The sequence below is a fragment of the Taeniopygia guttata genome, chromosome 1, assembly GCF_048771995.1.
Source record: "Taeniopygia guttata chromosome 1, bTaeGut7.mat, whole genome shotgun sequence".
Lineage (NCBI taxonomy): Eukaryota > Metazoa > Chordata > Aves > Passeriformes > Estrildidae > Taeniopygia > Taeniopygia guttata.
Window position 1 is genome coordinate 63,231,167 of NC_133024.1, and position 25,333 is coordinate 63,256,499.

The window sequence follows — 25,333 nt, forward strand, 5'->3', positions numbered from 1 at the left end:
TCATGTCAAAATAGGTGTCACTACTGCATCTCATTACCTGAAACTCAGATTTTTAATCAGAAAAAGCCCTAAACAGAAACTTGCCAGGTAAATGCTTACATACATCTGCAAAAACAGCTTTAAATTGAGTGTTTTCTCTAAGCAGTATAAGCTCATCATAGGTTTCAGTGTGAAATTGTACAAGGATAATGTTCCCTGGTGCAAATGCTTCAGAGGAGGAAACAGATCCAGAAGCTAGAAACAGGTGTGAGGTTGCAGGATGTGATAACACAACCTTTTTTTCACCTTTTCACTCCCCAGACACTGCAAACAGTTCTCAACACCTCCTGTATCAGCCTCAGTTGGCTGCCAACATTGAGTGAAGAAAATGAGCCTAATGCTTGTAGCTGCTGGTCAGACCTGCTTACAACAGCCTTCCTGGAAAATGATATATGTTTATTGTTGTTTTTTCAATTGCTACAACTCTATTTTTTCATCATAATCTATTTTTTCATTATATTTCTGGACAGAAACTGCATTCTGTGAAACAAATAAACAGTGGTATCAATCAAATCAAAGAAAGAAGGACTATGTCTTCAGTTGTTTATTCAGAAATTAATTGACAGAAGACAAAAAAACACAAAAGGAAACATTTCATTTTTTAACTAAAGAAATTATATACCTAGCATATAAAAGATACACTTGTTAATAAATAAACATATTAATTGGAATATAGTTTTCTCATCGTGAAACAGCAGCCATAGGATATAGTTGGACTGATACAGTACATCAACTGCCTGGGCAGTGATTTATAGAAGCGACTGATAAGGTTAGAATTGAACTTACTTATAAAAGAGGTTTCTCCCAGGTAACCTCTCCGTTTAAGAACAACATCAAGATACTTGGTGTCTTCATTTACTAAGTAATACTCCTTTTCTAAGGAGATCCATGCCCAGTTTAGGCGAAAATGTTGATTCTTCAGCTTATTGCCTCCTGCAAAACAAAATTAAAAATATATAATTATAACATTTCATTTTTGTTAAAGATTACTTTGTCTTTGGAGGTTCATGCAAGCTTGTATCCTGGGTAAGATATGTATCTATCTGGACATGACAATCCAAAGGTTTTAAAGATTTAAAACTTAGAAATTACAAGTAAGGAACTTAACCATAACACATTTGATACACATAGGAGTAAATTTTTTCTTAAATACATACAAATATAGTACACTAATTTTCTTATTTCTCAAGAGAAAAGCATCAGGTATTAATTAAAATGTATTTGGGGTGCCTGTATGTCATCTTAATGGATGTGCTTTTTATTACTCTAGACTTCTGTAAGTTCTACAGGAATAAAATAAGCTGCTGAGCTCACTGATGGCAAATGCTCACTCAGCAACTGTCTTCTGGGAATGCTGGCCTGTGTGGGAGACTGTAGTCTGATTTCCTTCCCACAAGGTGCTGCTACAGAACAAGGTTTGATCAGGTACCAACTGTCTTGAATGTGAAAGAAATTTCTTTTAGAAATTAGCACCTCTGTACCCAAGCTGGTGAAAAAAGTGAACAGCAGAGAGACATATCTAAGCATTTAAATTAATTCATGGCTTAATTACTGGAGGAAGAGACAAATGAAGGTTGGTTTACCCCTTCCAGTTTTCCATGAGGCAGCCACTCCACATGCTTTCACTCTGCTTCAAAGATAAGCCTCTATGTTTCTTTATTGCCTTGCCTACTAGAAAAACCAGGAACTAAAGTTGTGCAATCTCACATGGAGGCAAAGGTACGGTGTAAATGAAAGGAGGGAAATGATTACTGGAGTATCTCCCTGCACTCCTCACCCTGTTCCTTTCTGCTCTTTTGATTTCTATTGTTTCTGACAAAGGGGAAGGCTACAAACACACATACCAGAAACTAATGAGCACCAGAGAGAACCAGCAGCTATAGAGTTACAGCAGTAACTACAACAGCACTTACATTAGGTTAGCTGTATGTTATGTTTTCCCATTAGTTTATGGGGACAAATGTAAAGAATACTTCTTTTTCTCTAATCCAGTGAGAAAAGTAATTTCTGTGCCACCCTTGAACACACTGCCCAATTTGACCATAATTTAAGAGAAGGATAAAAGTTTCTGACAAATAAAAAAGATTGAAAATTACTGTCATTTAGAGGAGAGAGAAACTATTTGCACCACTAGTGAGAAGAAATACTGCTGCATGAGCTTACTACAAATGAGAATGTCAGGTATTTGAAACTGCCAAAGTAAAGGAAAATTTTCTAGCAGAGTTTGCATCCTTTAAAACAAAAGATACTCTAACCAGAGGATAGAAAGCAAAAGAAAACCTGGCATAAATTGTTCTCTTATCCAAAAAACTTAGGGTTAAATGTGCTGTGGACAAAGGCACACAATCTACATCTTACATACAGGTCCCTTATAAATGAAATTTAGGAAGAAAAAAAGCATAAGACAGGCAATAAAAATATTTATTATTGTCTTCATTCCACTTATTTCTTGCTTTCAGCTGTTTTTTTCCTATTTTTAATAGAATAAAAAACCCCAACATCCAAACAAAAAAGTATATTTCTTAAGGGGGTTACAGCAAGCCTCCATTTTTACAGACCTACTTCTGTCCCTGAAATATATAATGTTCACCTTTTAGAATGTGCAATACCAAGCCCATCAGCTTTAAGAAAATAATATAGGTATATTAGGAAAATAATATAGGAATAATATAGGAAAAACTTTGTGTTTTCACTTTGTGCTTTTTTTATGTTCAGAAGACATGTTTTCTGATTTATACAAGGCATTTCACAGTCCACTGTCCCACAGAATAAAACTGCTGTCCTTCTTATTATTAGCTACTACTACTATTACTACTACTACTACTACTACTACTACTACTACTACTACTACTATTATTATTATTACTACAGACCTCTAACAAAACAGAGCAGGAAGCATATGATATAATTTACTTAATTTCAGGTATTTATTTTGGGGCCAGAAATCCTAAACTGTCTTTATACCCAAACCCAGGAAAGAGGCATTTTGTAAAGCTATGACTTAATTTAGGCATTTATTTTTGAAAAAGATTAGCTTTGCCTTGAAATATGCAAAAATATTTGCATTTTTCTTCAGCAGAGTATAAAAACTCTAGTGACCCTTTGCATTGTAGACACTTTTATTACAGCCATCTAATGCTGGGTAAGGTGAATTCCCCCCTGCCTAATCTGGATGAAACTGCTACAACATAATAGAGCCAAGCACCACACAAACACAACACCTGTGAAGAATATAAAAATACAGCTTTCAGAAAACAGCACATGCCACTTTCATTTGGTTCACTATTAAAATAAATACGTGCCCTACAATAGTATTTCTATCAGCAGATGGATTGTGCACTGCTCACAAGCACTGCCCTTGGGCACAGTCAGACATTTAGGTGCTGGGCAAATCATCAAGCTACTATGCCCCAGTGACAGTTTTGCTTTTATTCCTCTTCCAGACAAGTGCTGGCAGTACAAATACATCAGCTGTCCAGAGAGGGAAGCCATTACTTTTAAGACTACAGAAAAGGAAGGAGCGCAATGTTAGAACAAGGTAAATCCAACGGAACTTTGCATCAATGAAATGTGGTTGGTAAGATGCTGCTAAAGTGAGGCATGAAAACTCATTTCCAGCATTTTGCCAGAGAACAGAGGGCAGCAGTGGCAAATCAGAAGATACTAGATGGGAGGTGGTGCAGTGAGATATTAATGAGAAATGAGATTGCAAGAGTTGTGAGACACATTTAGAAACTTTGTAAGAAGCTGAAGGTTAGGATCTAAAATGAGTCACAAAATGACTTCATGACTGAGGCCATAAGGACAAAACTCTCTGAAAAGCTTTGCCTGTATATAACAAGTCAAAGATAGATATAATTTGGAATTGGTCTTTATAGAAATCCTGTCAGTAAATTGTTTGCCTGCCAGAAAACAGTGACGTATTATTTTTTCACAGATCATCAAACAGGAAATTCCTAAAAAGATCAAGTAATCTGGAAAAACCAGATTCACTTACACAACATGAATAAAAGAGGAGGGGGAGGAGGACTTGGTCAGTCAACTGTTCCAAAGGAAAAATACTTAAATTAATATTCCCATTCAAGCATTCATCTTTCCAGCCATGCTGTTCAGGTATCTTAAAATTATAATCCTCCATGAAAAAAAACATATTAGATTGCCAGAATTTTCTATCATGGTGCAAAGAGCTCAGAGAAGGAAGGAATCCATCCCAGTTTTCTCCATAGATCACAGAGCTATGTAAAGACAGTGTAAAAATTAATTCTAACATTAAATTGTGTACCTTGAGCACTGTTGACCTGGCGGGCCAAAAAATGGCCATTCTGTAAGGAAAGCCTCATTGTAATTTTGCTGTCCCTAGGAGCTTCTCTAGACCCTAATTCATAAATAAAAGCATATAAATGCAGCTCAGTATTCACTTATTGACATAACAGAAATTGATGCATCTTGATGCAGATATTGACTACCCTGCTGAGTGGCATAAATCAGAGATTAATCAGCAAGAGTGACTACCCTGCATAACCACAGCCACACACACTCATTGTGTGCACAAGATATGTCTATACAAACACAGCTATCTGGGACATGGAGCTCCAAGGTACAATGTATCTGCTCTCTTTAGTCATTAGCTAAGGTTGTTTAATGAGGGAAAAAAACCCAACCTATAAATTCCTCCAGGACAAAGAACATATATCAAAAAGAAGAGAGTGGAAAAAAACAACCAGTAAATAAAGCACTAAGAAAAAATAATTTCTTCAAAGTTTTTTCTACTGGTCTTTTCTCCTTCCTCTTCTTATTTTTCTTTCTAAACAGACTGCAAAAGGATGTTACTAAGGAGAATCAAAACAGCTGTGATGTATTAACAGTCTGCCTACAGTTCAGGAATCACTGTATAGCAGTGCAATACTTGTTGACTTGTTTACATGTCCACATGTCTGTTGCACACAGAGGGAAGAACAGGAAATTGTCCATTTTGAGACATCTATTCCCATTTTTTAATCTTTGATTGCCTCTTTTGTATCAAGGCAAGTCAGTTAATACATACCAGGATAAAGTCCCATCAACAGTTTTATTAGAAGCAAAATCTGGTACAAAATGCAGAAATTTTAGTTCTCAGCATCATGATTCCCCATTTAGCCATGAAGCTTCTGTGAACCTCAGCACTCTCCACTTCCCCACGCTATTTCCCTAGTCATTCATGGAAAGTATAAACCTATTTTTACCAGAATACAGGAGAAACATATAAATCCTAGGTGATTCTGCTAGTCAGAATAAATACATAGATATTATATGCCCAGTTCAATGCACATAGTTTCAACAACTCTGATCTGCCATACTGTGTAATGGTCCCAGTACATTTTAGCTTCAGGTTAAAAAGTCAAAGACCTTAAGCAGCTATTTTTTTCTGCCTAACTATTCCCTCGCTCTCATCCCCACCACTGCCGCCAGCAATAAAGCAGACAATAAATGCTTTGCTCTCAATGCATTGGGGCACCACATTATTGGACTAGATGACCTGAAAATGTTCCTTCCAACCCAAACTAATCTGATTCTATGATCAAATGCTATTTCCTCTGCTATGACCATCAGAAAGGGTATATACTGTAAAACTGCATTAATTTCATATGGAAATTGCAGAAGTTAAATGCCTAAGTTAACTCAGCACACCACAGGTGCCTCTAGAAAGTTTTGAACTAACTTTAACAATGCATAAGATAACCTAATGATATTACCGGATTAGAAAAGCTTTAAAATGCTTCATGTTTTAAAGTGTCTTTCAAGTATACTGAAATAAATCCCAATTACTAAAACAACGTGCTGGAGTGTGCCCTCTCCTGCACTGCATCTGCCACTGTAAGTCAATATATTTGCAGAACAGCCAAAACAAACCCCCTAAACCTCTCCCAAGTGATTAGGGTCTAAAACAATGCTTTCTCTGAACGTCTCATGAGAAAATACACACTTCCCAGCATTATGGACTTAGCTTGCCTGGAGTATAATTGCTGGTATCCAATGAACTGCAGACAGTTTCCATCTTTCAGTACTTTCTGTAACTCTTTTTCATTTTATGTCTACCCCCAAGAAACAAGTTGGAAGGGCCACATTTGACGGGGCTCAGAACAAGCAAATGCCTAAAGCCACGTAACAGAAGAAATATCTGAAGAATACCATGTAGTTTCTTACAAAAGGAATGAGGAAGTGAGAGACAAGGCATGAATGTCAAGGTCATCTAGTGCGTATTAAGTTTGGATCCTCATAAAAGTCAACTAAGTGTCACTAAGGATGTCTCCAAGGGCAGTCTGGAGATTCACACTGGGTTAATTCAAGGAATTCCCAATTCCAGTCTATGTCCTGTCTGCAGGAGATTAACTGGGTTCTGATTAAGAGATTAACTTGATTTTCATTGACAAAAACTGTGCAAGCAAATATGCACTGTCTCTCAGCCAATTAGTCTCATAGCTTTAAATTAATTTAATTAAAAATCATCTCTGTAGAAATTCAGTGAGAGCCAGGATACTGTCACTCTATTGGCTGCACCAAGAGACAATTTTCAAAGGAAAGAACAGAGTGAATAAAGAGCAACCCAATCTAAATCACAAAAAAGATGCTGGAGCACTGTATGTCTTTGAAAGCCTTTATGCATATTAAGTTCTTAGTCTGTAACTGATTTCTAGGGAACCCAAAAGGTACACTTGCTGGTTTTGGACTAGCTCTGCAGGATGACCACTGCTTCTGAGCAGAAAAGAACTCAGAGCAAAAAAATTCAGCATCTCCAGTGAGTAACCACTCCTGGCAAAACAGTATATTTTTGCTCAGGTTCCAGAGCACAGGAACATAATCAACTGGCTCCTGTTCCACAAAAGGTGAAGACAAGAGATCTGCCTTAGAGATCTACAAGAGATCTTTCCTAGACATAGGATTCATATCATCTAATGTTATCCTATAAAAGATGTATGTTTAATTAAACCTAGCTATCTAGCCACAAGGAAATAAAAGAACTAGGCACATCTTATATGAATAACTGGATCACCTTCTGGAAAGATTTGACCCACTCCACTGAATGTAATGGGAATGTGTTCAACCCACCAGTCTATATAACTAAATAAACCCAGTTAAGTCATCTTCTTGACAAAGGAGCATCCTGAGAAAACTCAAAAACACAACTGGTTATGAACTGTTATATGGTAAACTTGTAAATTTAAATGCTCTAAAAGTGATCTTTGGGATATTTAAACATGACAACAATAAAAAAGTTACTTGGTTTAGAAGAAAAGTTCTGCTATTATAAAGTTATTTCTATGCTATCATTAAACTAATTAGCATTTTGTGTAGTCACTAACTTTGCATGAGAAATTAATTTAAATTGCTTTGTGAGTATTAAACAGAGAAAACCTAAACATACCACTCAATCTGTCATGTCTATCATTAAACAATGCCCATATTACCTAAAGCACAATACCTTTTTTCTAAAGATGCACACCCTGCACCTCCCTCTGAAGGAAAAAAAACACCACCTGGATTAGTTAAGTCTTCATACATGCATGGCCTGCAGCAACAAGTAAATTTATTAGATCCCTGACAACACATTCTTAAAATAAACTTAATAGTTTTCAGTCTCTGCTTACTAATTTGTTTTGTGGCGCCAGACAACTTCTCCCAAGAGGCTCCAACTGAATTGAAGCAAGGTTCATTTCCTTGGCTCACAGAATAACGGGTTTAGCTCAACCATCTTTCTTACTGTCACATAGGGGACCTGTTTTGTGGTTTATACCTTTAAAGTATACATATATTATACCATAGGAAAACTACACTAATTTAAAACTTACTCAGACAAAGTGTTAAATTTGAGGGTCATGGCGCACCCTAAGCCCCAGTCAGTTTATCAGGAATAAGAGAAAATGTACTGCAACCTCACAAATGCAAGACATTACAATAGAACAGGAATCAGGAGAAATATTATTACAATCAAAATATTATCTCACCTCATATTGTACTATTTTAAGAAATTCTGGGAAAAGAATAGACCAATTTCCCTTTCATTAGACTACATTTTCATTTAGAACCCAATACTGCAAACTCCTACATAGGTGCCTAATATTCCAATGCTTGCAAAATCATTCTTATTATTAAAACCAGGGTGCATGAGTGGTATCATCTGAAACTGAGACCTCTAAGTTTTCCCAATGAATTTTAAATTGTTCTTTTGTGTCAAATTGACAGATTTCCCTTGAAGAAGTAATTGAACTTTTCAACTTTTTTTTTTCCTAGCTGTTGAACACTGTCTTGATAGAAAAAATTCCCCTCCATTTCAGATCGCAATCCAAACTCATAAATCTCAAATTTTACAGACTTAAGAGGAAAATGTATGCAAGAAGAATTAAAGACGTTGTTATTATTTGCAAAACCTACTCTAAACAAGTTGGAATAATGTTTCCATTTTATTAACCGGACTTCCTATAACTCACTGAGCATTACACAAAAATCATTCTTTTAACTCTGTGTCAAAGTGATTGAACTGCTTTTTGTTAAGCATTTACTTCCAGAGACTTGAATTGTGGTTCCTTTTCTGTTCTGGCAATACAACAAATAAAATGCCTGACTGACTGGAGGAGAAAAAATGTCAGGCAGGTTCATTTAATATTTATTTTTAATTCATTTCAGAGTAATTGTACCAGGTAATCTCAAATACTTAACTTTTAATATTATTTGAGCAGAGAAACTCATTTGTGGTTCCTTTCATCCTTTTTAAGCTATGTCAAACCTATAACCTTTTGCAAGTGATTTAGTCCTCCTCAGGAAGGGCAGATTAAAAAAACAGAAAAAATAAAAATTGTTGATATAAACAAGAACAGAAAAGGTTTTCTTTTGAAGTCGCTAACTTTGACTTGAGACAAGACTTGCAGAGTAGTCAAAGATATTAGTTCTGTAGAGGAAATAAATATTTTTGCAGTAAGATGTTATTTTTTTATATCATGACAAATTTTTAGTGTTATTTGTAGTCTATCCTAAGGGGCAGAACTGTATATTCCTATGGTAGCAATTATTATATATTCCTGTATTATTTTATCTGAAATTCCTATGTTGTAGTCACAACATATATTGGAAGAAGGGAAAAAAAAAAACAAAAACTGGAAGAAGCTAAAGACTCCTTAAAAGATTCAAGCCAAGATGTGAGAAATCTGTTTAAATATTAAAAATTAGTGCACAAAAGTACTTCAGAAGTGAAGAATAGAGTTCAGAGTCCAGAATAATATGAGCAGTGTGGGTTTTCCAAGAGGGAAGCTCAATAGACATAAAGCAGAAGGACAGGGAACAGAAGTGACTGTGAAATTATGAAAACTCAGTCTTGATAGTATGTTGCTTCCAACACATAATTTCTTTCTCCTTCTTCTCTTCACTTCTACTTTGCGATAAGTAGCACCTAAATTAAATCAGCAGTAGAAAAAAATTGCATATTTACAATCAAATTTGGTTTTATCATACAACAGATTTTAACAACTTATTTATGTATGGTTCACATTTTATTGGGCTTGAAAACAGATTATGCTTTTAGCTATTTATGTTGAGTCTGCATTCCTCAAGCTTCTGAAAAAAATTTGATGAAGATTTCCACCACTGCTCTCCCACATGCATTGGGAAATTAAAATCCTTCAGCCTTTTCCCAAGGGTCAGGGAGTTTTTCTCAAGTCAAGTCTGGCTCCCACCAAATCTGCTGGCTATTGCATAGAGGCAGGTGAAGGCCTGGGTATCTCTGGTCTCAAGTTTACATTTTTTGCCTTAGAGTTCATACAGAAACGTGCAGAGGTGCGATTGCAGCAGTTTGAACTTGCCATCCAGCAGAAATGTTTATCACTTTTAAAGAAAGCTGTCTCCCACCCTTCCTTGAAAGGGAGCTGCATAGCACTCACCTGTTGGGACGTGACCTCAGCCTCCCACATATCACCTGCTGTAGCTGCTGAGGTTGCTGAGACACAAACCAGGGCAGTTCCCTGGGCTGCAGCGCCATGGGGGGTACTCGGGAAGTCGCTGGGAAAACTCTTGCCTGCAGCAATCTGAACAAAGCTGATGACACAGTGCTGAGCTGTCATCACCTACCTCCTCCTTTTGGCTGGGGGTGTTAAACTTGTTATTTTAAACTGATTTCATGGCTGTTCAAAATATTCATCTTCTTTCCCCCATTAAATGTGACAGTGCCCTCGCTACTTGTTTGTATTTCTGGTTCTTGTAGGACGCAGCAACATGCTAGTGACCAAGGAAGCCCATTCCAGGAATGCCAAAGAAGTTGCATGGACCATAGGGCCATGAAAAATAGAGGATACAGCAGAGGCTGGAGAACAGGACAGAGGTGAGAAGATGACAAAGCTCACTGGTGAGATTAACAGGACATCTCAGATGGAATCAGCCTGGGCAGACCTCCAGCTGCATAAGAATAGATGGCTACAGAAACCCTTCTAGTCACTGATTGCCATACAGATGCCTGTAAAAGTCTCTCCCTTGGATATCTTTTCAGAATACTTCTTTCTCTTCTTACCGTAATTTTAGAAGAAAATGGATGTCTTAATTAGCAGGCTTGATTAATGAGAGGAACATGAAAAGCATATAAGAGATGCATAATTTACAGGATTTTTTCTGTGTTCTATAGGACCAAACAGGTGTGGATATGAATTAAGTTAACAGCAGAAAATGAGATGGCAAAGGTATTAATCGTCATACAGACAACTGTGCAATATATGAAATGTCACTGATTGCTTGTCCTGTGCTTGACACCTCTGGAAAGATGCACATTTCAGCTCATCTATGAAAGCTGAGTGACCACTTGGTCAGCTTGAAAGCAATACACTGCTGATCCTCCTGTGCAAAACAATCTTTGCCACACATTCTAAAGAAAAATATGAGGTTGATCTGAAAAGTAATGTGATCCATAATAAAGTTTCAATCATTCTAACATATGCATATGTAACTCTACTCATGCCCACACCCTTGCTAGATCAGATCCTTGACTGGCTTCTCTGCGTCAGAGAAACTTTCCTGCTTTAACTCTATAGGTCAGTCCTGTCTTGTCATTTAAGAAGGGTGAGCTCTAGCCTTAAGCTTTCCAAATAAGTACCTGCTACATTGCCTATTTAAAAAAATCACTTGTTTAGCTGAGTCACTTTCTCATTCCTTTTCAAAGAAGGCAAATATTACTAATTTATTTACAATGTTGCATTGGATGTGGCTGAGATGGAGTTCATTTCCCCACAGCAGCCCTCACAGTGGTGTGCTTTGCACTGGTCTTGACAACCAGTGTTTTTGGCTCCTGCTGAGCAGTGCTGGCACAGCATCAGAACTGTCTCTCCAACTTTCCACCACCCTTCACTAGGTTGGGGATGGCAAGATCTTGGCAGGGTTCACAAATAGGACAGCTAATCCAAACTGATCAAAGGGATATTCTCATTTGCCTTTATCTCCACCTCCTACAGTAGAACACTCCGAAAATTGTTGAACAGATGAAACTAGACATTTTTTTACTAAATTGAACAGAATGTTTAAAACCAGATGAACTTTAAGGTCCTTTCAAACCCAAAACCATTCCATGAGTCTACAACCGGGTGCCTTAGTTCAAAGGACGTCTCACAGTAAATTGTTTTTGTACATTTTAACTCAAATATCTCAAGATAAGATATTGAGACCTTGAGCCATCTTTGTCCATACATATTTCTAATCCTTTGGACATGATTCCTATCTCATGTTAATAAATCAATATATCTTTTAGAGTTCTTAGCTGCTGAGACACAAGGAATATCTCTGTTCTTCACATCTTCACATACTCCCTGAGTAAGTTCTTGAGAGGACAATGAGGGTAATACCATCTAATATAACCATGGGAAAGCACTTTCTTTTCACTGTCTAGTTAATGAGCAACTTTCAGGATAAGTTTGATAAAGGTCCTTATGTTAAAGAACATTGGAGTGAAAAGTGAAAAGAAATGTGTGTGTACTGTCTCAAAAACTACTTGTTCAATGCAGACACATTTGCTCTAGTATGTGCTTACATTAAGAGCCCTAGATTGTAGTTCTTTTATTGAACAGGTATTTCAAACAACAGTCACCAAGATACCTTAATAGGCTTTTGCATATGAACATGGTGGGGCAAGACACAGTATGTGCATCCTGTTAGAGCGACACAAGCAAGCTTTCGTTTAGTAGGTACCTCTTCATGGCACAAAGGAGAGTGCCACATGAATCAGCCCTGCCAGAGGCAAAGCTTTAGCAGATGGATGCTCTCCTGAGCCTCCTCAACCCTGCTGATTCCTTAGATAGTTCATTAAGCTCTGTCTTGAGTAGCTCAAAAGGGACTATGTTGCTCCACAGACAGAAAAGGTTTAGCTTTGGCTAGAAGAAAATAAATGAGGGTAGATTCAATCTTGGGTTCTCTCAGTGCTTTTTGACAGTGCATTCTACAGGTTGTTGGACACATTTGTCTCTTTCTTTCCTACTCATGTGTGGCCACAGAAACCATTTGCTCCCTAGTCCGTCATCACATGCCCTTCTTGGGGTAAATACAGTAGCTGCTTACATAGACATATAATACAGGCCAAATCTTCCAACCTTTTTTCTTAAACTTTCCTTTAACATTACTCAACAACTACAGATGTGCCAGACACATATGTCAGACAAATTTCACAGCCAGTTTTCACACCAGCGTCCTCAAAGGGCACTGCTTTCTCTGAGTCACATTTTGATAAGCAGAACACTTCTTTAAATCTACTGGAGAACAGGCTGGCAAAAGTAATTGCATGAAAGTGGGCCTGGAATTTCATTCAGACTATGGTTAAACATTTTCTTCCTAAGAGATCTTGAGAATGAGATTTGGACAGTACATTCTATGGGAAAGCTATAACCTTTTAGGTTAACCCTTTGCTCCCTTAGAAAGCGTGCAACAAGATCTGAATAAAAAAAATGTTATGCAGAAGTGCATAGAAGCTCAAAATAAAAGCATACTTACGATTTGTACTACATGCAAGTATACTTCTTCACATATATATATAATGATGAAAATATTCCAGATTAACAGTTGAAATTTGAGCATATCCCATTATGGCTATACTCTATTTCAACTATAGAGTAAATATGCGTTCTCTTCTTATATCATGCAGTATATTGAGTGAAGCTGCCTTTGTAATATCTAAATTTCTGCTCACACCAAATCAAATTTGATGATTAAATATGCACTGTCACTTAGTGTTTCTGCCCACCCACTGGTTGCAAAATTAAAAAAAAAAAAACAAACACCCCCCCCCCCCACCAAATCCATATTATTACAAATAGAGCAAAAGTTACTGTGAATTATTCCTGTGATTTCCTGAATGCTCTCTGCAATATAGCATTTAATATTTTGTACAATTTTTTGTCTATGGTTGACACACAAGTGAACCCCTATAAACATATATAAAGTCAGCAGTAAGCAAGTATTGTGTGGAATTCTGTAAAATGTTTCAAAGAATCATGATGGAAAGAAAACTGAGTCTGACATGATTGCTGCAGATCTGCTTGAGGCAGGAAGGCTTTGCAGGGGGATTTAGCCAGGCTGAATCAATGCGCTGAGGCCAACTGTGTGAGATTCAACAAGGCCAAGTTCCAGGTCTTGCACTTGGGTCACAACAGCCCCATGTAGCACTACAGGCTGGGGGCAGAGTAGCTAGAAAGTGACACAGCGAAAAAGGACCTGGGGGTGCTGGTCAACAGCATCTGAACACGAGCCAGCATGTGCCAGGTAGCCAAGAAGGCCAATGGCATCCTGGCCTGTATCAGGAGTAGTGTGGCCAGCAGGACTAGGGCAAGGATTGTGTCCCTGCACTTGGCACTGCTGAGGCCACACTTCAAATCCCATGTCAAGTTCTGGGCCCCTCACTACAGGGGAGACATTGAGGTGCTGGGGCATGTCCAGAGAAGGGCAATAGAACTGGGGAAGGAGCTAGAGAATATATCATATAAGGAGTGGTTGAGGGAGCTGGGGATGTTTAGGCTGAAAAAGAGGAGGCTCAGGGGTGACTTTATCACTCTAAAACTGCTTGAAAGGAGGTTGTAGCAAGGTGGGGGTCGGTCTCTTCTTTCAAGCAGTAGTGAGAGGACAAGAGGAAATGACTGTACCAAGGGAGGTTCAGGTATGACAACAGTAAAAAATTTTTTTCAATGGAAGAGTGATCAGGTATAGGTTGCCTGAGGTGCTGATGGAGTCACCATCCCTAAAAGTGTTCAAGAAATGACTGAACATGGAACTTAGTTGACATGATAATGTTTAGTCAAAAGTTGGATTCTATAATCTTGGAAGTCTTTTCCAACCTTAATGATTCTGTGATTTTACAGTTCTATATTTGTGTCAATACACAAAATGTTCTGAAACTTAGTAGTCAAGAAATCGGCATTATCTGGTCAGTAATAGAACAGCTAAAGCTTTCATTACTTTCCTATGAAAACTAAATAGTGTGTCAAGAAAATAGCTTAGAGTGCTTTATACCTTTCTTTATACATTTCAACAAGGTATAAATCTCTTGAATGTAGTAAGTATAATATTTATATGTTCTAACCTATGCCAGAATATTATTATTAATATGGGAAAAGAAAAATTATAAACATGCATATTTAGAGAATATAACTTTTACAATTCCCTCCATTCCTAGCATTTCAGCACTATACTGCAAACACCAGCAGTGAACTCAAGGCCAGCATTCATTTCAATGGTTTAAATCTGCCCAATAGCCAGTGTGAAGTGCAATCATCACCAAACATGCAATATGAATACTAATTTATAAGTTAACATGAGTTAACAGCATGAGTTAACATCAAAGTATTTGTGTGGTAATTTGTGTGGAATATAGAGAACATAATTAATGCTAAGGAATTTTACACCTGATATGCTCAAATGATTGACATCACATTTTTTGACCATGGAGATTACATTTTTCATATAAGTTTTGGGATGAATCTGAATTTCTTCCCAGCAGCTATGTATCCTATATTTTAAGAGATCATGTGCATTTCAACTGATGAACTTAAGCCAGATTTCTTTGTACATAGTTAGATTAATAAAGAAAATTGATATGCACTGCTTCTATGAAATATTCTTTAATATGTTCCTACATTGCAAGTCTCTTTCTTTCTCTTTCTCTCTGTATATATATTAATCAATATAATTATATATGTATACATAATTTCCTGTAGATACATACACACAGACCTATGTAAGAAGGAACTCAGTTAAACTTCATTGAGTACAGTGCCTTCACTTAGTGTTCAAAATCAGTCTCATTCTGCAGCTCTGTTGAAGCAAACGAAGCAACTCATTAGCAGCTCATTAAGCTCTTTATCTGGGACACAGTTTTTGTGCTTCTATGTCCTCACAGAATCCCTAGTAGTTGCTTACTAGTGATATACACTTCATATCACCAACATAAATGGGAATAAATGTGCTCATAGCACCATATCCACCATTTTTTAAAACTTGAATTTATGCACTGGGATTTCTTTTAAATCTTACAGAGAATTCAAGTCTTCATTAAGGGCTGGAAGAACCTGTGTAACAGGGTGAGGATTAATTCTTTTTGGCTGTTTAAAATAAATCAATAACATGAATAATAATATTACTATTATGGATAGTAATAGTATTTTGCTGGATGAAGTGAAATAAAACATCCTGCAGAGCTCCATAGTAATTTTCTATGCATTAATGGTTCCATTCTACCCGATTCATACTCCAATCCCTGTAAAAAACAATTCCAAGATCAATTCTTCATGAACCTAGTCTAGGACTGCAGCAGGCTCCCACAGCACATGTAAGAGAAATTAGTTCATACATTTTCCCATGACATATACCTAAAACTTCACATTCTGAGTGTAAACCAAGACTTAGAAGTGTCTTCTTAAGGGAAAAATTACTTCTGTGAAAAAAGCACAGTAATATTAGGCATTCTCTCCTAGCTTTAATACTGCAGTTTAAGTTGGTATAACTCACTGAACTTTTTTCTCCCATTAGTCAGATTTTGACCTGCAGTCCATCAAGCCTTTGGCCTGGACACTACACTGGCTGTGAGCACTGCTGGTTCCACTGAGCCTGACTCACTAGAAATATCCCAGTAAGTAAAGACACTGTAAAGAGGAATGTTCTGGCAAAACAAACAAACAAACAAACAAACCCCAAAAAATCCAAACAAAGAAACCCAAACCAAACCAAAACTATCCTGAGCAGAAAACAATATACAGGTCATAGTTAGTTATAATCACAACCCAAATCCTTGCCCTTTTAGGAGTGTTCCAGGCTGTAGACCTGCTGGTTCTAGTAACTTCCGTTCCCTCACTGTTCCTGCCAGCAGCAGCTAGAAGACTTCACCCACTTTCTCTCCAGAACTCTCTATGTAGAGAGACATTCCTGCATTGAATTACACACATGCTATGTTAGACAAGTTTTTTTGAAAAGCATTTTTTGAGATTTGTTTCACCTAACTTTAGATGAGGTAGATGTCTGCATCCTAAGATAGCTATCCAAAGCATCCTTTATATCCAGGGAAGACTAGTCAGTGGATTTGCATCCTACTGTTTAAAGATAGGTATTCAGGGTCATTTGAGACCCTTTAAGGTATCTGAGACATCTGCAGACAGCTGGCAAATATAACACATGATTAACAGGAAACCCATGCCCTTCAGCAGGGCTGGACAGAGGTCAGGCAGGTTGGCTGGAGCCCTCACAGTACACTTGGTGCTATGCTGAGGGAACTGAAACATGCCCAACAGTGTATGGAGAGATATTCAATTCATCATAGAGAAGATACTTGCATTGGCTGAATATTTTTATAATTCCATACTTTATCATCTAGTTTTTCATAGACCACAGTGAGACCTTTGACAACTAGACACATTCAGAAACCTGCATTTAGTCATCTAACTACATCTGTCTTCAGTCTAGCACAAACTACACTTAAAAACTTTCCTCAGAGAGGGGAGTATGCAGATTGAAAAACAAACATGCTACACAGCATTGGACTCTACTACTAAAAGGGAAATTTGCAAGTCCTACTGGGTAAATCCCTACTTCAGTACAAGCTGATTTGTACTGAACATTAATCCAGTTATAAATAAGAAACACCCTGCCTCTTGGCACCACATCTTTAGATGAATGTGTGGATGCTTGCCTGCATCAAACAGGCAGCTTGAAACAACAGCCAAACAGGGTGGGTCAGGAACATGTCTCAGAGCAGGACAAGTTCTGAGGGAGGCAATATCCATTCAAGTGTTGGTCTCAGATTGGGTTAAACTGACTGAAAATGCATCCCTGAGCCAAAGCTTCCTGTATGCATTCAGCAATGCAGACTAAGCACTGCCTAAGAAATCCAGGACTCCCTGTTCCCCCACAGGCTCTCTTTCAGTCCCATCTCCTGCTCTGACCCCTTCCTGGAGCTGGCACAAACGTTTGCATGGCCATTTAAGGAACCACTCTAGGGAAATGACCTCCAGTAGAACTAAATGTGGAAAGACAGAGTTCAATTTTAATCTGGGTGTTTCCCCTGACCCAGAGTTCATGGCACAACAGTAACGGTGCTTGTGCCAGAGTAAGGGAGGCATCAGCACAGTGATAAATACCAGGGGTGGAGAGAAAGTGGGACTGCTGTGCTTGGCAGCAGTGCTGTCTCTTGACGCTGGAAGCAAGCCCTCGTGCTGACATTCCTTGCTGGTGTAAATCAGTGTGTTAGAATGTAAATCTGGCCCTTAACCTGAAAAGCCAGTTTTCCATGTTATTTCCACTACAAAACAACTTCATCCCTATGTCTGATTCCTAATAGAGAGTGAAACCAAGCAACACATGCTTTGTTGGTGACACAAATCACATCACTTTTAACGACAAGAAAATGATTCCTGATAGAAGGCAGGAGTTGTTGTGGCAACCATTTTAAAAGGTCACAAAGGTTCCTGCCTTACAGTGCTTCCCAAGGTTATTCCTATAGAAAACCAGGCTTTCTATTAAGGTCCATTTCCATCTGAACCACAGGCATGAATGTGACTGAAGAACAGTTTTCTGAAATACTGCAGCTTGCTCCCTTTGATCATTTTTGAGGCACTACCTTGCTTCTAACTGCCCATCAGCCACACCCTTTAAAAGTCAGAAGTCAATCCACAAAATGAAGATTTGATATCCCAACATGAAAAAACACACATAAAAAAAAAAAATCTAACCCTCTACAAAAATAAATTCTTCTAAACTTGTGTTTTATATACACACACTGACAGATACTTACCTAAAACATGTACCTAAACACACAAACATGCAGCTTATGAAGCACCCACCAGAACAAATTAGGAAGTGAATATATGTTTTAAAAAAGAAACTAAATGGATAGAAGCCTGGTTTGTTTGACTCACTTGTACTAACATGTTAAATATGAAAATCTAGATAAGTATTAGGAAATTAAAAATATACTTTGCTTCATGGACTTCATTATCTTGAGAAACACATGCACTTCTGAATGTATCCATAATTGTATCATATTTACTAAACCATTCAACATCTTGAGCTCACAACAGAACAAAGGACAGGGAATACAGGTCTCATCTGAAAATCAAGATCTGTTTATAACTTCTCCTTTCAGCAATGCTTCAGTTGAGCGCTCCTTCCACACGTACTGTATATACATGAAAACTGGAGAGGGAGTTTTTATAAGGGCATGTAGTGATAGATAAGGGGGAATGGCTTTAGTCTGTAAAACAGTGGGCTTAGAATTTGACATCAGGAGGCAATTCTTTACTGTGAAGAGAGGTGAGACTGGAACAGGTTGCTCAGAGAAGCTGTGGATGCCCCATCCCTGGAAGTGATCAAGGCCAATGCAGGAGAGGTTGGAACTGGGTGACCTTTAGGGTCCCTTCTAAGCCAAATCATTCTACAATTCTGTGATTCTATGACACTAGCCCTGCAAAAACACAAGTGACCTTTTCCAGTATAGTACTCATATGCATATTAAAGTATTCATATAGATAAGTTATGTGAATGATGGACCCAGAAACAGATATTTGCTGGAAAATCCTTTCTTTCAATCCTTTTTTTCATTTATTTTTATATTAGAGAATAAAAATATCTGACTGACTCTGACAGACACCAGGGCAAACACAGAGAAGAAAATGCACTGAGAGCAGGATGAATCTGAACAATGTGTTCTTTAGTTTTCTTGTTCCTCTTGATCATGTTACAGTAAATGTAACTAAGACACATGCAAAATAAATTTCACATTAACCTCCTTAACAATTAAACTCTCTCATAATTTCATGTTTGTTCAAATTAGCTTTAAATGCAGAGATGTTTTAACAGTATCTGACAGTGCATGCAAGAGAATCACCATATTCTCTAGCACAAAAATCATGGAGAGTATGAAAAGAATCTCATATATCATTAGATGGCACTGTTTTTAGATTAATCTGGGCCTACAACAAAGCAAGGCTTGCTTCCCATTTAGTAACATTAGGAGAACGTAAGAAACTACTTTTAAAACATGTATAATCCACACACAAAAGGCGGTGGCAATCATTCCAGACCCACAGAAAATAGGTCCATGAATGAAAAAAAACCAGCAATAAAATCTGAAGGATAATAGGCACCAGGACATTTCTGTACCTCATTGTAAAAAATATAATGATCAAGACCAACAGGCCTTATTATGTTATTATATCACTGGCTGCTTAAATGCAAAAACTTTATTAGGTAATCAGTTTCTCTATTTGCTAATTGTAGATAAATGTTGTAAACCTATAGAGTAGCTTCCTGCAGAGTATAATTTTTTGCTTTTTCTTTCTTTCCTACGTATCTATTTTGTATTTTTATATACAAGAAACCCTGTGAAATATTTTCTGGCTTATACTAGCTAACAAGGCCAAACACACACACAAAAAAAGGGCTTCTTCTTGTTGCCTTTCTTCTTAAAAAGGGGATTTTTCTAGCTTTGCTTGGCAAACCCTGGAACACATAAGACCTTGTCTTACATAACAGCACTGTGGTAGGAGTACAACTGCAGTTCCTACTCTGAGTAGGAATCTCGGATGTCCCCTGAACACAGGTGGAGAGGAAAAGCAAAAAAACATACTTCCAGAATCCAAAGTTCTGTAGTCCCATGTAATTAACATCATACCTATTAAGTGGGTAGGATCTCATAATAAAACTGTATACAAAATAAGCATTCCATTTACACATCAGTAACATGAGTGTTAAAGGCACAAAGATGTTCTGAGAGCTTTTTCACAAATGGTTTGGGGCTGGGTTGGAAGAGACCATAAAACCTGCTGCCATGGCCAGGGATGCCACTCACCAGAATACAAATCCAGACATGCAAACTTCACAATTTCTCACCAACTTTTTTTTTTTTTTTTCCCCATGAAAGTAAAATACCATTTAAAAACAAAACAAAACAGTTTCCTTTTTCTGGAAGGAAAAGGAGAATTTTAACTATAAGGCCAATCAGTTACTATGTTTTTTATCTATATATTTGTACTAAGAAAAAATACATCAGAGAAATTGATTGCAGGTTAGTCGTATAGTGGAAATTGGAAAGACATACAAAGAGTTTTGGGTTTTATTAGGAAAATGCATGTCCTATCTTTATTTTAGTCTTTCCAGCTACTGTTTCAAATATTTAGAGGACGGAAAACATTTTCTGAACCTATGGGGAGCAAAGAATTAACAAAAATTTTATACTCCCAAATATTGGTAGCACATGATCTTTTGAAAAATGAGGGAGAAAAAGGTTAAGTCTGGCTGTAATCATTCAGTCAAGTAAGGAAGTACAAAACAGCTCTAATATTTATTTTTTTAGGCATTAACTGACTAAAGATGCAAAAGCATTGTTGGTAACATGCTAATTCTGGGATAAATGGGCAGCTAGCCCACACTTTTGTGTTTTCACACTTTGGAGGTACAACTTTTTCTCTCCAGTAACATCTCCACAGCCACCAGATACCAACAGAGAACAAAATATTTTTTTTTCTGCAGAGATTGCCACCACTAAGGCAGACACTGTCTCTGTACAACATAATAGATTTCTCTCAAAACTGTAATCAACTATTAGAAGTGAAGTAGCTGAAATGACCTTAAGTATACTTTCAAATAAAACTGAGATGAGCTCAGTTAGAGCATGGTGATAATAACAGCAGAATTATCAGTTCAATCCCTGTTTGGGCCATTTGCTTAAGAGCTGGACTTGATGATCCTTATGGTGTCTTCCTGTCACTGTACGACAGGAATATAGTGTTCAGTTTTACAAATTGAACACACAAAAGCATGATGCGAGCCACTGCTATTGCAAAGGTAAAAAAGAGGAAGTTTTATTTCTGACTCCAGCATTTATACTTCTCCAAAGGTGACAGTGGGTTGGAGGGTGAATGTGCCTCTCCAACAACACTGGACAAACCACCAGTACATCAAACCTCTCCACCTCCACGAAGGAATGCAAAACAATAGGTTGTTTACAGAAAGTTGTGTAAGAAAGTTTTCTACAAAAATGTAAACTCAGAAGGCTTTAGAAAATCTTAAAAATCAAGGCGACACCTTCTATCTCAGAATATTCTGTGAATCTGTGAAATCTGGTTTATGTTCTTATATGTCTGCTTTCTAAGAATGGATCACTTGCACAAAATAGCTATCCTGTCATGTTCAATGGGTAGAAGGAAATGTCATGTCTTCTTTTTCAACATCACTCAAGCCCAAAAGTTTGACCCTTTGCAATAAATGAAAGTTGATCTTATAACTGTGAAACCATAAACAGGAATCTCCTCACCCTATTCAGATGTAAACTACACTAACCCACTCCCCTTTGGAGACATATATATATATCTAGTATGTGATACAACATATCAGTCTTAAACCTTCCTCTTAATTGGGCTATAGTTGATTATGCGGAAGAAATGGAAGAGGGCAAACTTCTGAACAAACAGATGGCAGGAAGCACTGTTCATAGATATCAATGAGGTGGCATCTCATTAGGTAAGGAAGCATATATTGAATTGACCATTTGACAGCAAGTGTTTTTACCATGGAGCTGTATTTTGCCTGTAAGCTTTAAATCAGGTTTTGTGGTAGGCCAGGACTGAAACTAAATTCTATCATGTCCAAGATACTATGAAAAATTAATGTGTATTTGGCTTATTTCTGATTTTGATGATGGTAACATAGGCTTAATTTTGGTTGTAATAATGTATCAAGAATATGTTTCTTCAGAAACAACGCAGATTGTTTTATGTTTGATAGCAAAAAGAAGTATTATGTCACGGGGCAAGGCTTTGCTTTCATCATTAATTACAGAAAAAAAAAAAAAAAGGCTTTTTTATCACTCTTCTCATGGTCACAGTGATGTGATATATCTCTAACATGTGTCCTTCAGTCAAGAGAGACTGATAAATGATAACTAAACACTCCCATTCATCTGACCAACAGAGACTTTGAAGGGTGTGTCCAGTCTTTTTTTAAACAGTTTTTGACGACTTCACAGTGAACTTTGACTTACATTTAAACAACAAAAAACCAAAAAAAAAACAAAAAAAAAAAAACAAACCAAAAACTTTCACGGGGTTCATTATTCTGGGCTGAGCATATTTAAAACACCGCTTAAAGCTCCACTTCAACTGGCTAGTCAATACTCCTCAGGCATAATAGATTTTGTTTTTCTCCTGAAGGTAAAGCCTGTCTGTGCAGGAAACACAGCTTGCTTGGGAGCTGGTCTGAGTTTGTGAAATGAACTCTCCGAGGAATATAGCACAAATCTTCTACTTTGAATCAGATTATACACATTTGATTTCTTTTTAACAAACATAATTATAATGTAACAAATACACTAAAAAAAAAAAAAAGTGCTACACTGCACACACAATTCTGCCCCAAGGAAAGGATGAAAGAAAGAACATTTTGTGACAGATGCTAATCATGTTTGCTCATGTACTACTGAAAGGTGTTTGGATACTATAGGAAGGGGCGGGGGAGCAGCAAGAACCAACACAGAAGAGAACAGCCACACCATCAGTCATGTCCCAACATGTCCTGTAAGGCTGCTTCCCTCTCCCAGTGCAATGCTCTGCACTTTATCAAGAGCACATTCTCTTTGCCATCACCACAGGCTCACATCTCAAGTAAACCTGACAGCTTATCCATCAAGCCAGATTCCTAAACATAAAAACATTAAAAAACATTACAATAAATCCTGAAAATGTTAACTATGATTATCAACAAACAAAAAATTGGAATGTAAATTAATACTGACAGTACAGGGAACTATCAATAAACTCAGGCAATTATATGAAGTTCCACAAATTTCTTCATATGCTATTAAGCAAATATGGTTTTCAAGCTCTATTTCCCAGTTCCCAAAACATTTCTGAAGTTTTTTAGTTTATTAATTCTTATTTCAAGAGAGCTGAATACCACATTGGACATCTGTTCATATGTAAATCCTTTTAATGCCCTTTTAATGGGTTTTCAAAACCATGCAATTTGTAAAACTTTCAGATATACATTTCTATTTAATAGTAGATTATTAATCCTCTGCCAGGAAACTGCTGCTAAAATACAGTCTCCATTCTCCACTCCAACTTGCCATGTGCTGACTGTTGCATGATTTTACCACAAGCAACATCTGTGTAATCCTTTTCCAACTGCAGGCATAACATAGGGGAAGGAGAGAACAGTTTACTTTATTCGATTAACAAGTGAAACTAAAGAGAGCATGAAAATACTGTGTATCTTGCAAAATGGTCACGAAGCAGTTTTACAAATTGAACAAACTGACAATAAAACTTTATTCTGGATGTTTTATTGTGTCACATATGCTTTCATTTAACAAAGCTTCTGTCATAATTGACCTTGTAAACTTATCATATTTCTTGAATTGACAGTTTCAATAGCAATAGCCTGCATTTTAAAGAGATTTCTTGGTGTTATTTGCACATTTAGGACTAAATTCTTTACCAAACAGCTAATTCAGGCACTGAAATAAATGTGAAATTTGCAAAGCTTCAAAATATGAAAGTTGTTCTCTAATATCAAAAATGAGGTTCCTGCAAAAAATAATGGAGAAACTATGACATAAGATATTTCATTTTACACAAGAATTATCATGAGTAGGTTATTATCAGGCAACCTAAAAAATTTGGAAGAAAGAGCACCAAGAAAGCAATTTGTGGCAAGTAACAGTAAGTCTGTTTTATTGCAGCATTTGCAGAAGCAGTATTCTCTACTACTAATGAGTTCCCCTTTGGAGCTGACACTTTTCTCCTACCATACTTTGTTTCCTTTTGCTAAATTGTCTTTAGTGAAACACCAGCCTGAGCCTGTTTTCAGATTGCCTCAGACAACAAACGTACCACACAAGCAGTCCTCTCACTGTTGTGGACTGGATACCCTTAAAGATCCTCTCATGATGGGAAGGACTGGCACTATGGAATAGAGGAATACAAAATGAAGATGGGGAGATGGTGCTTCCCACCTGTCCTTCCCAGTCCTGGCAAAGGTGGCCAGACAAGTATTCATGCCAGAAATCTCTCAGAGGGGCTTCTCTCTCGAGTCAGAATCTCCCTGGCAGCTCTCCATGGGCCCTGCTGCTTTCTATGGACTTGTCATGGACAAATTGCAGTAAACAAAATGCTGCACACTCCAAGGAAAACTTAGATGCTATAGACAGATTATGCATTACCACAGTCAGGTGGAAATTCCATAGCAGATGCAGCTATGTGTCCAAAGTCTAAAAGGATTCTTGAGTTCAAGTAAACTCTCGTGAGAATCAGTACAATTCCTGTTTTATAAGGCTATGATGCAAAATGCAGAGCATTTAATGTTGCATGTTCATTTCTGGTTTCAGGGCACGGAAGTCCCACTCCAGTATACATGTATTTATTGGACAGGGGCAGCTGGGAATCCTGAGAGATGAGCAAATGCAAGCCAGAGATTTTGGCGTCCAGTTAGTCTTGGATAGGGGCAATACTGTAAAACACTACAGTGAGTGAGCACATGAAGAAGATTAGCTATACCACTGCAGCTGTTTAAATTGTTATATTTAGTTTTAGGCTGCAGCCAGACATTCATTAAAGAAATGAACGAGATGGCATTAGAAGTTGACATACCTCGGCTACTTGTTTCTGCTCCTTTGCTGAAGGTTTCCTCTACCAATATAAATCAAAAGATCTTGTGAGTGTCTAGTCCAGCACAAATTAACCAGCTTAACTTAAAGCCTTTTCATCAACAAGTTAATGTAAATGAGGTAAGCGTTATGCTGAACCAGACAGAGTTCTGTCATCTT

General features: G+C 37.4%; 1 protein-coding gene across 1 annotated transcript in view; it reads right to left on the bottom strand.

Moving 5' to 3' along the window:
• Nucleotides 1-25,333, bottom strand: part of FREM2 (FRAS1 related extracellular matrix 2) — a 123,737-nt gene that overhangs the window by 57,753 nt on the left and 40,651 nt on the right. The window contains exon 3 of the mRNA XM_002194643.5: nt 826-972. Coding sequence (XP_002194679.5) covers nt 826-972 — 147 coding nt within the window. The remainder of the gene's footprint in view (nt 1-825; nt 973-25,333) is intronic.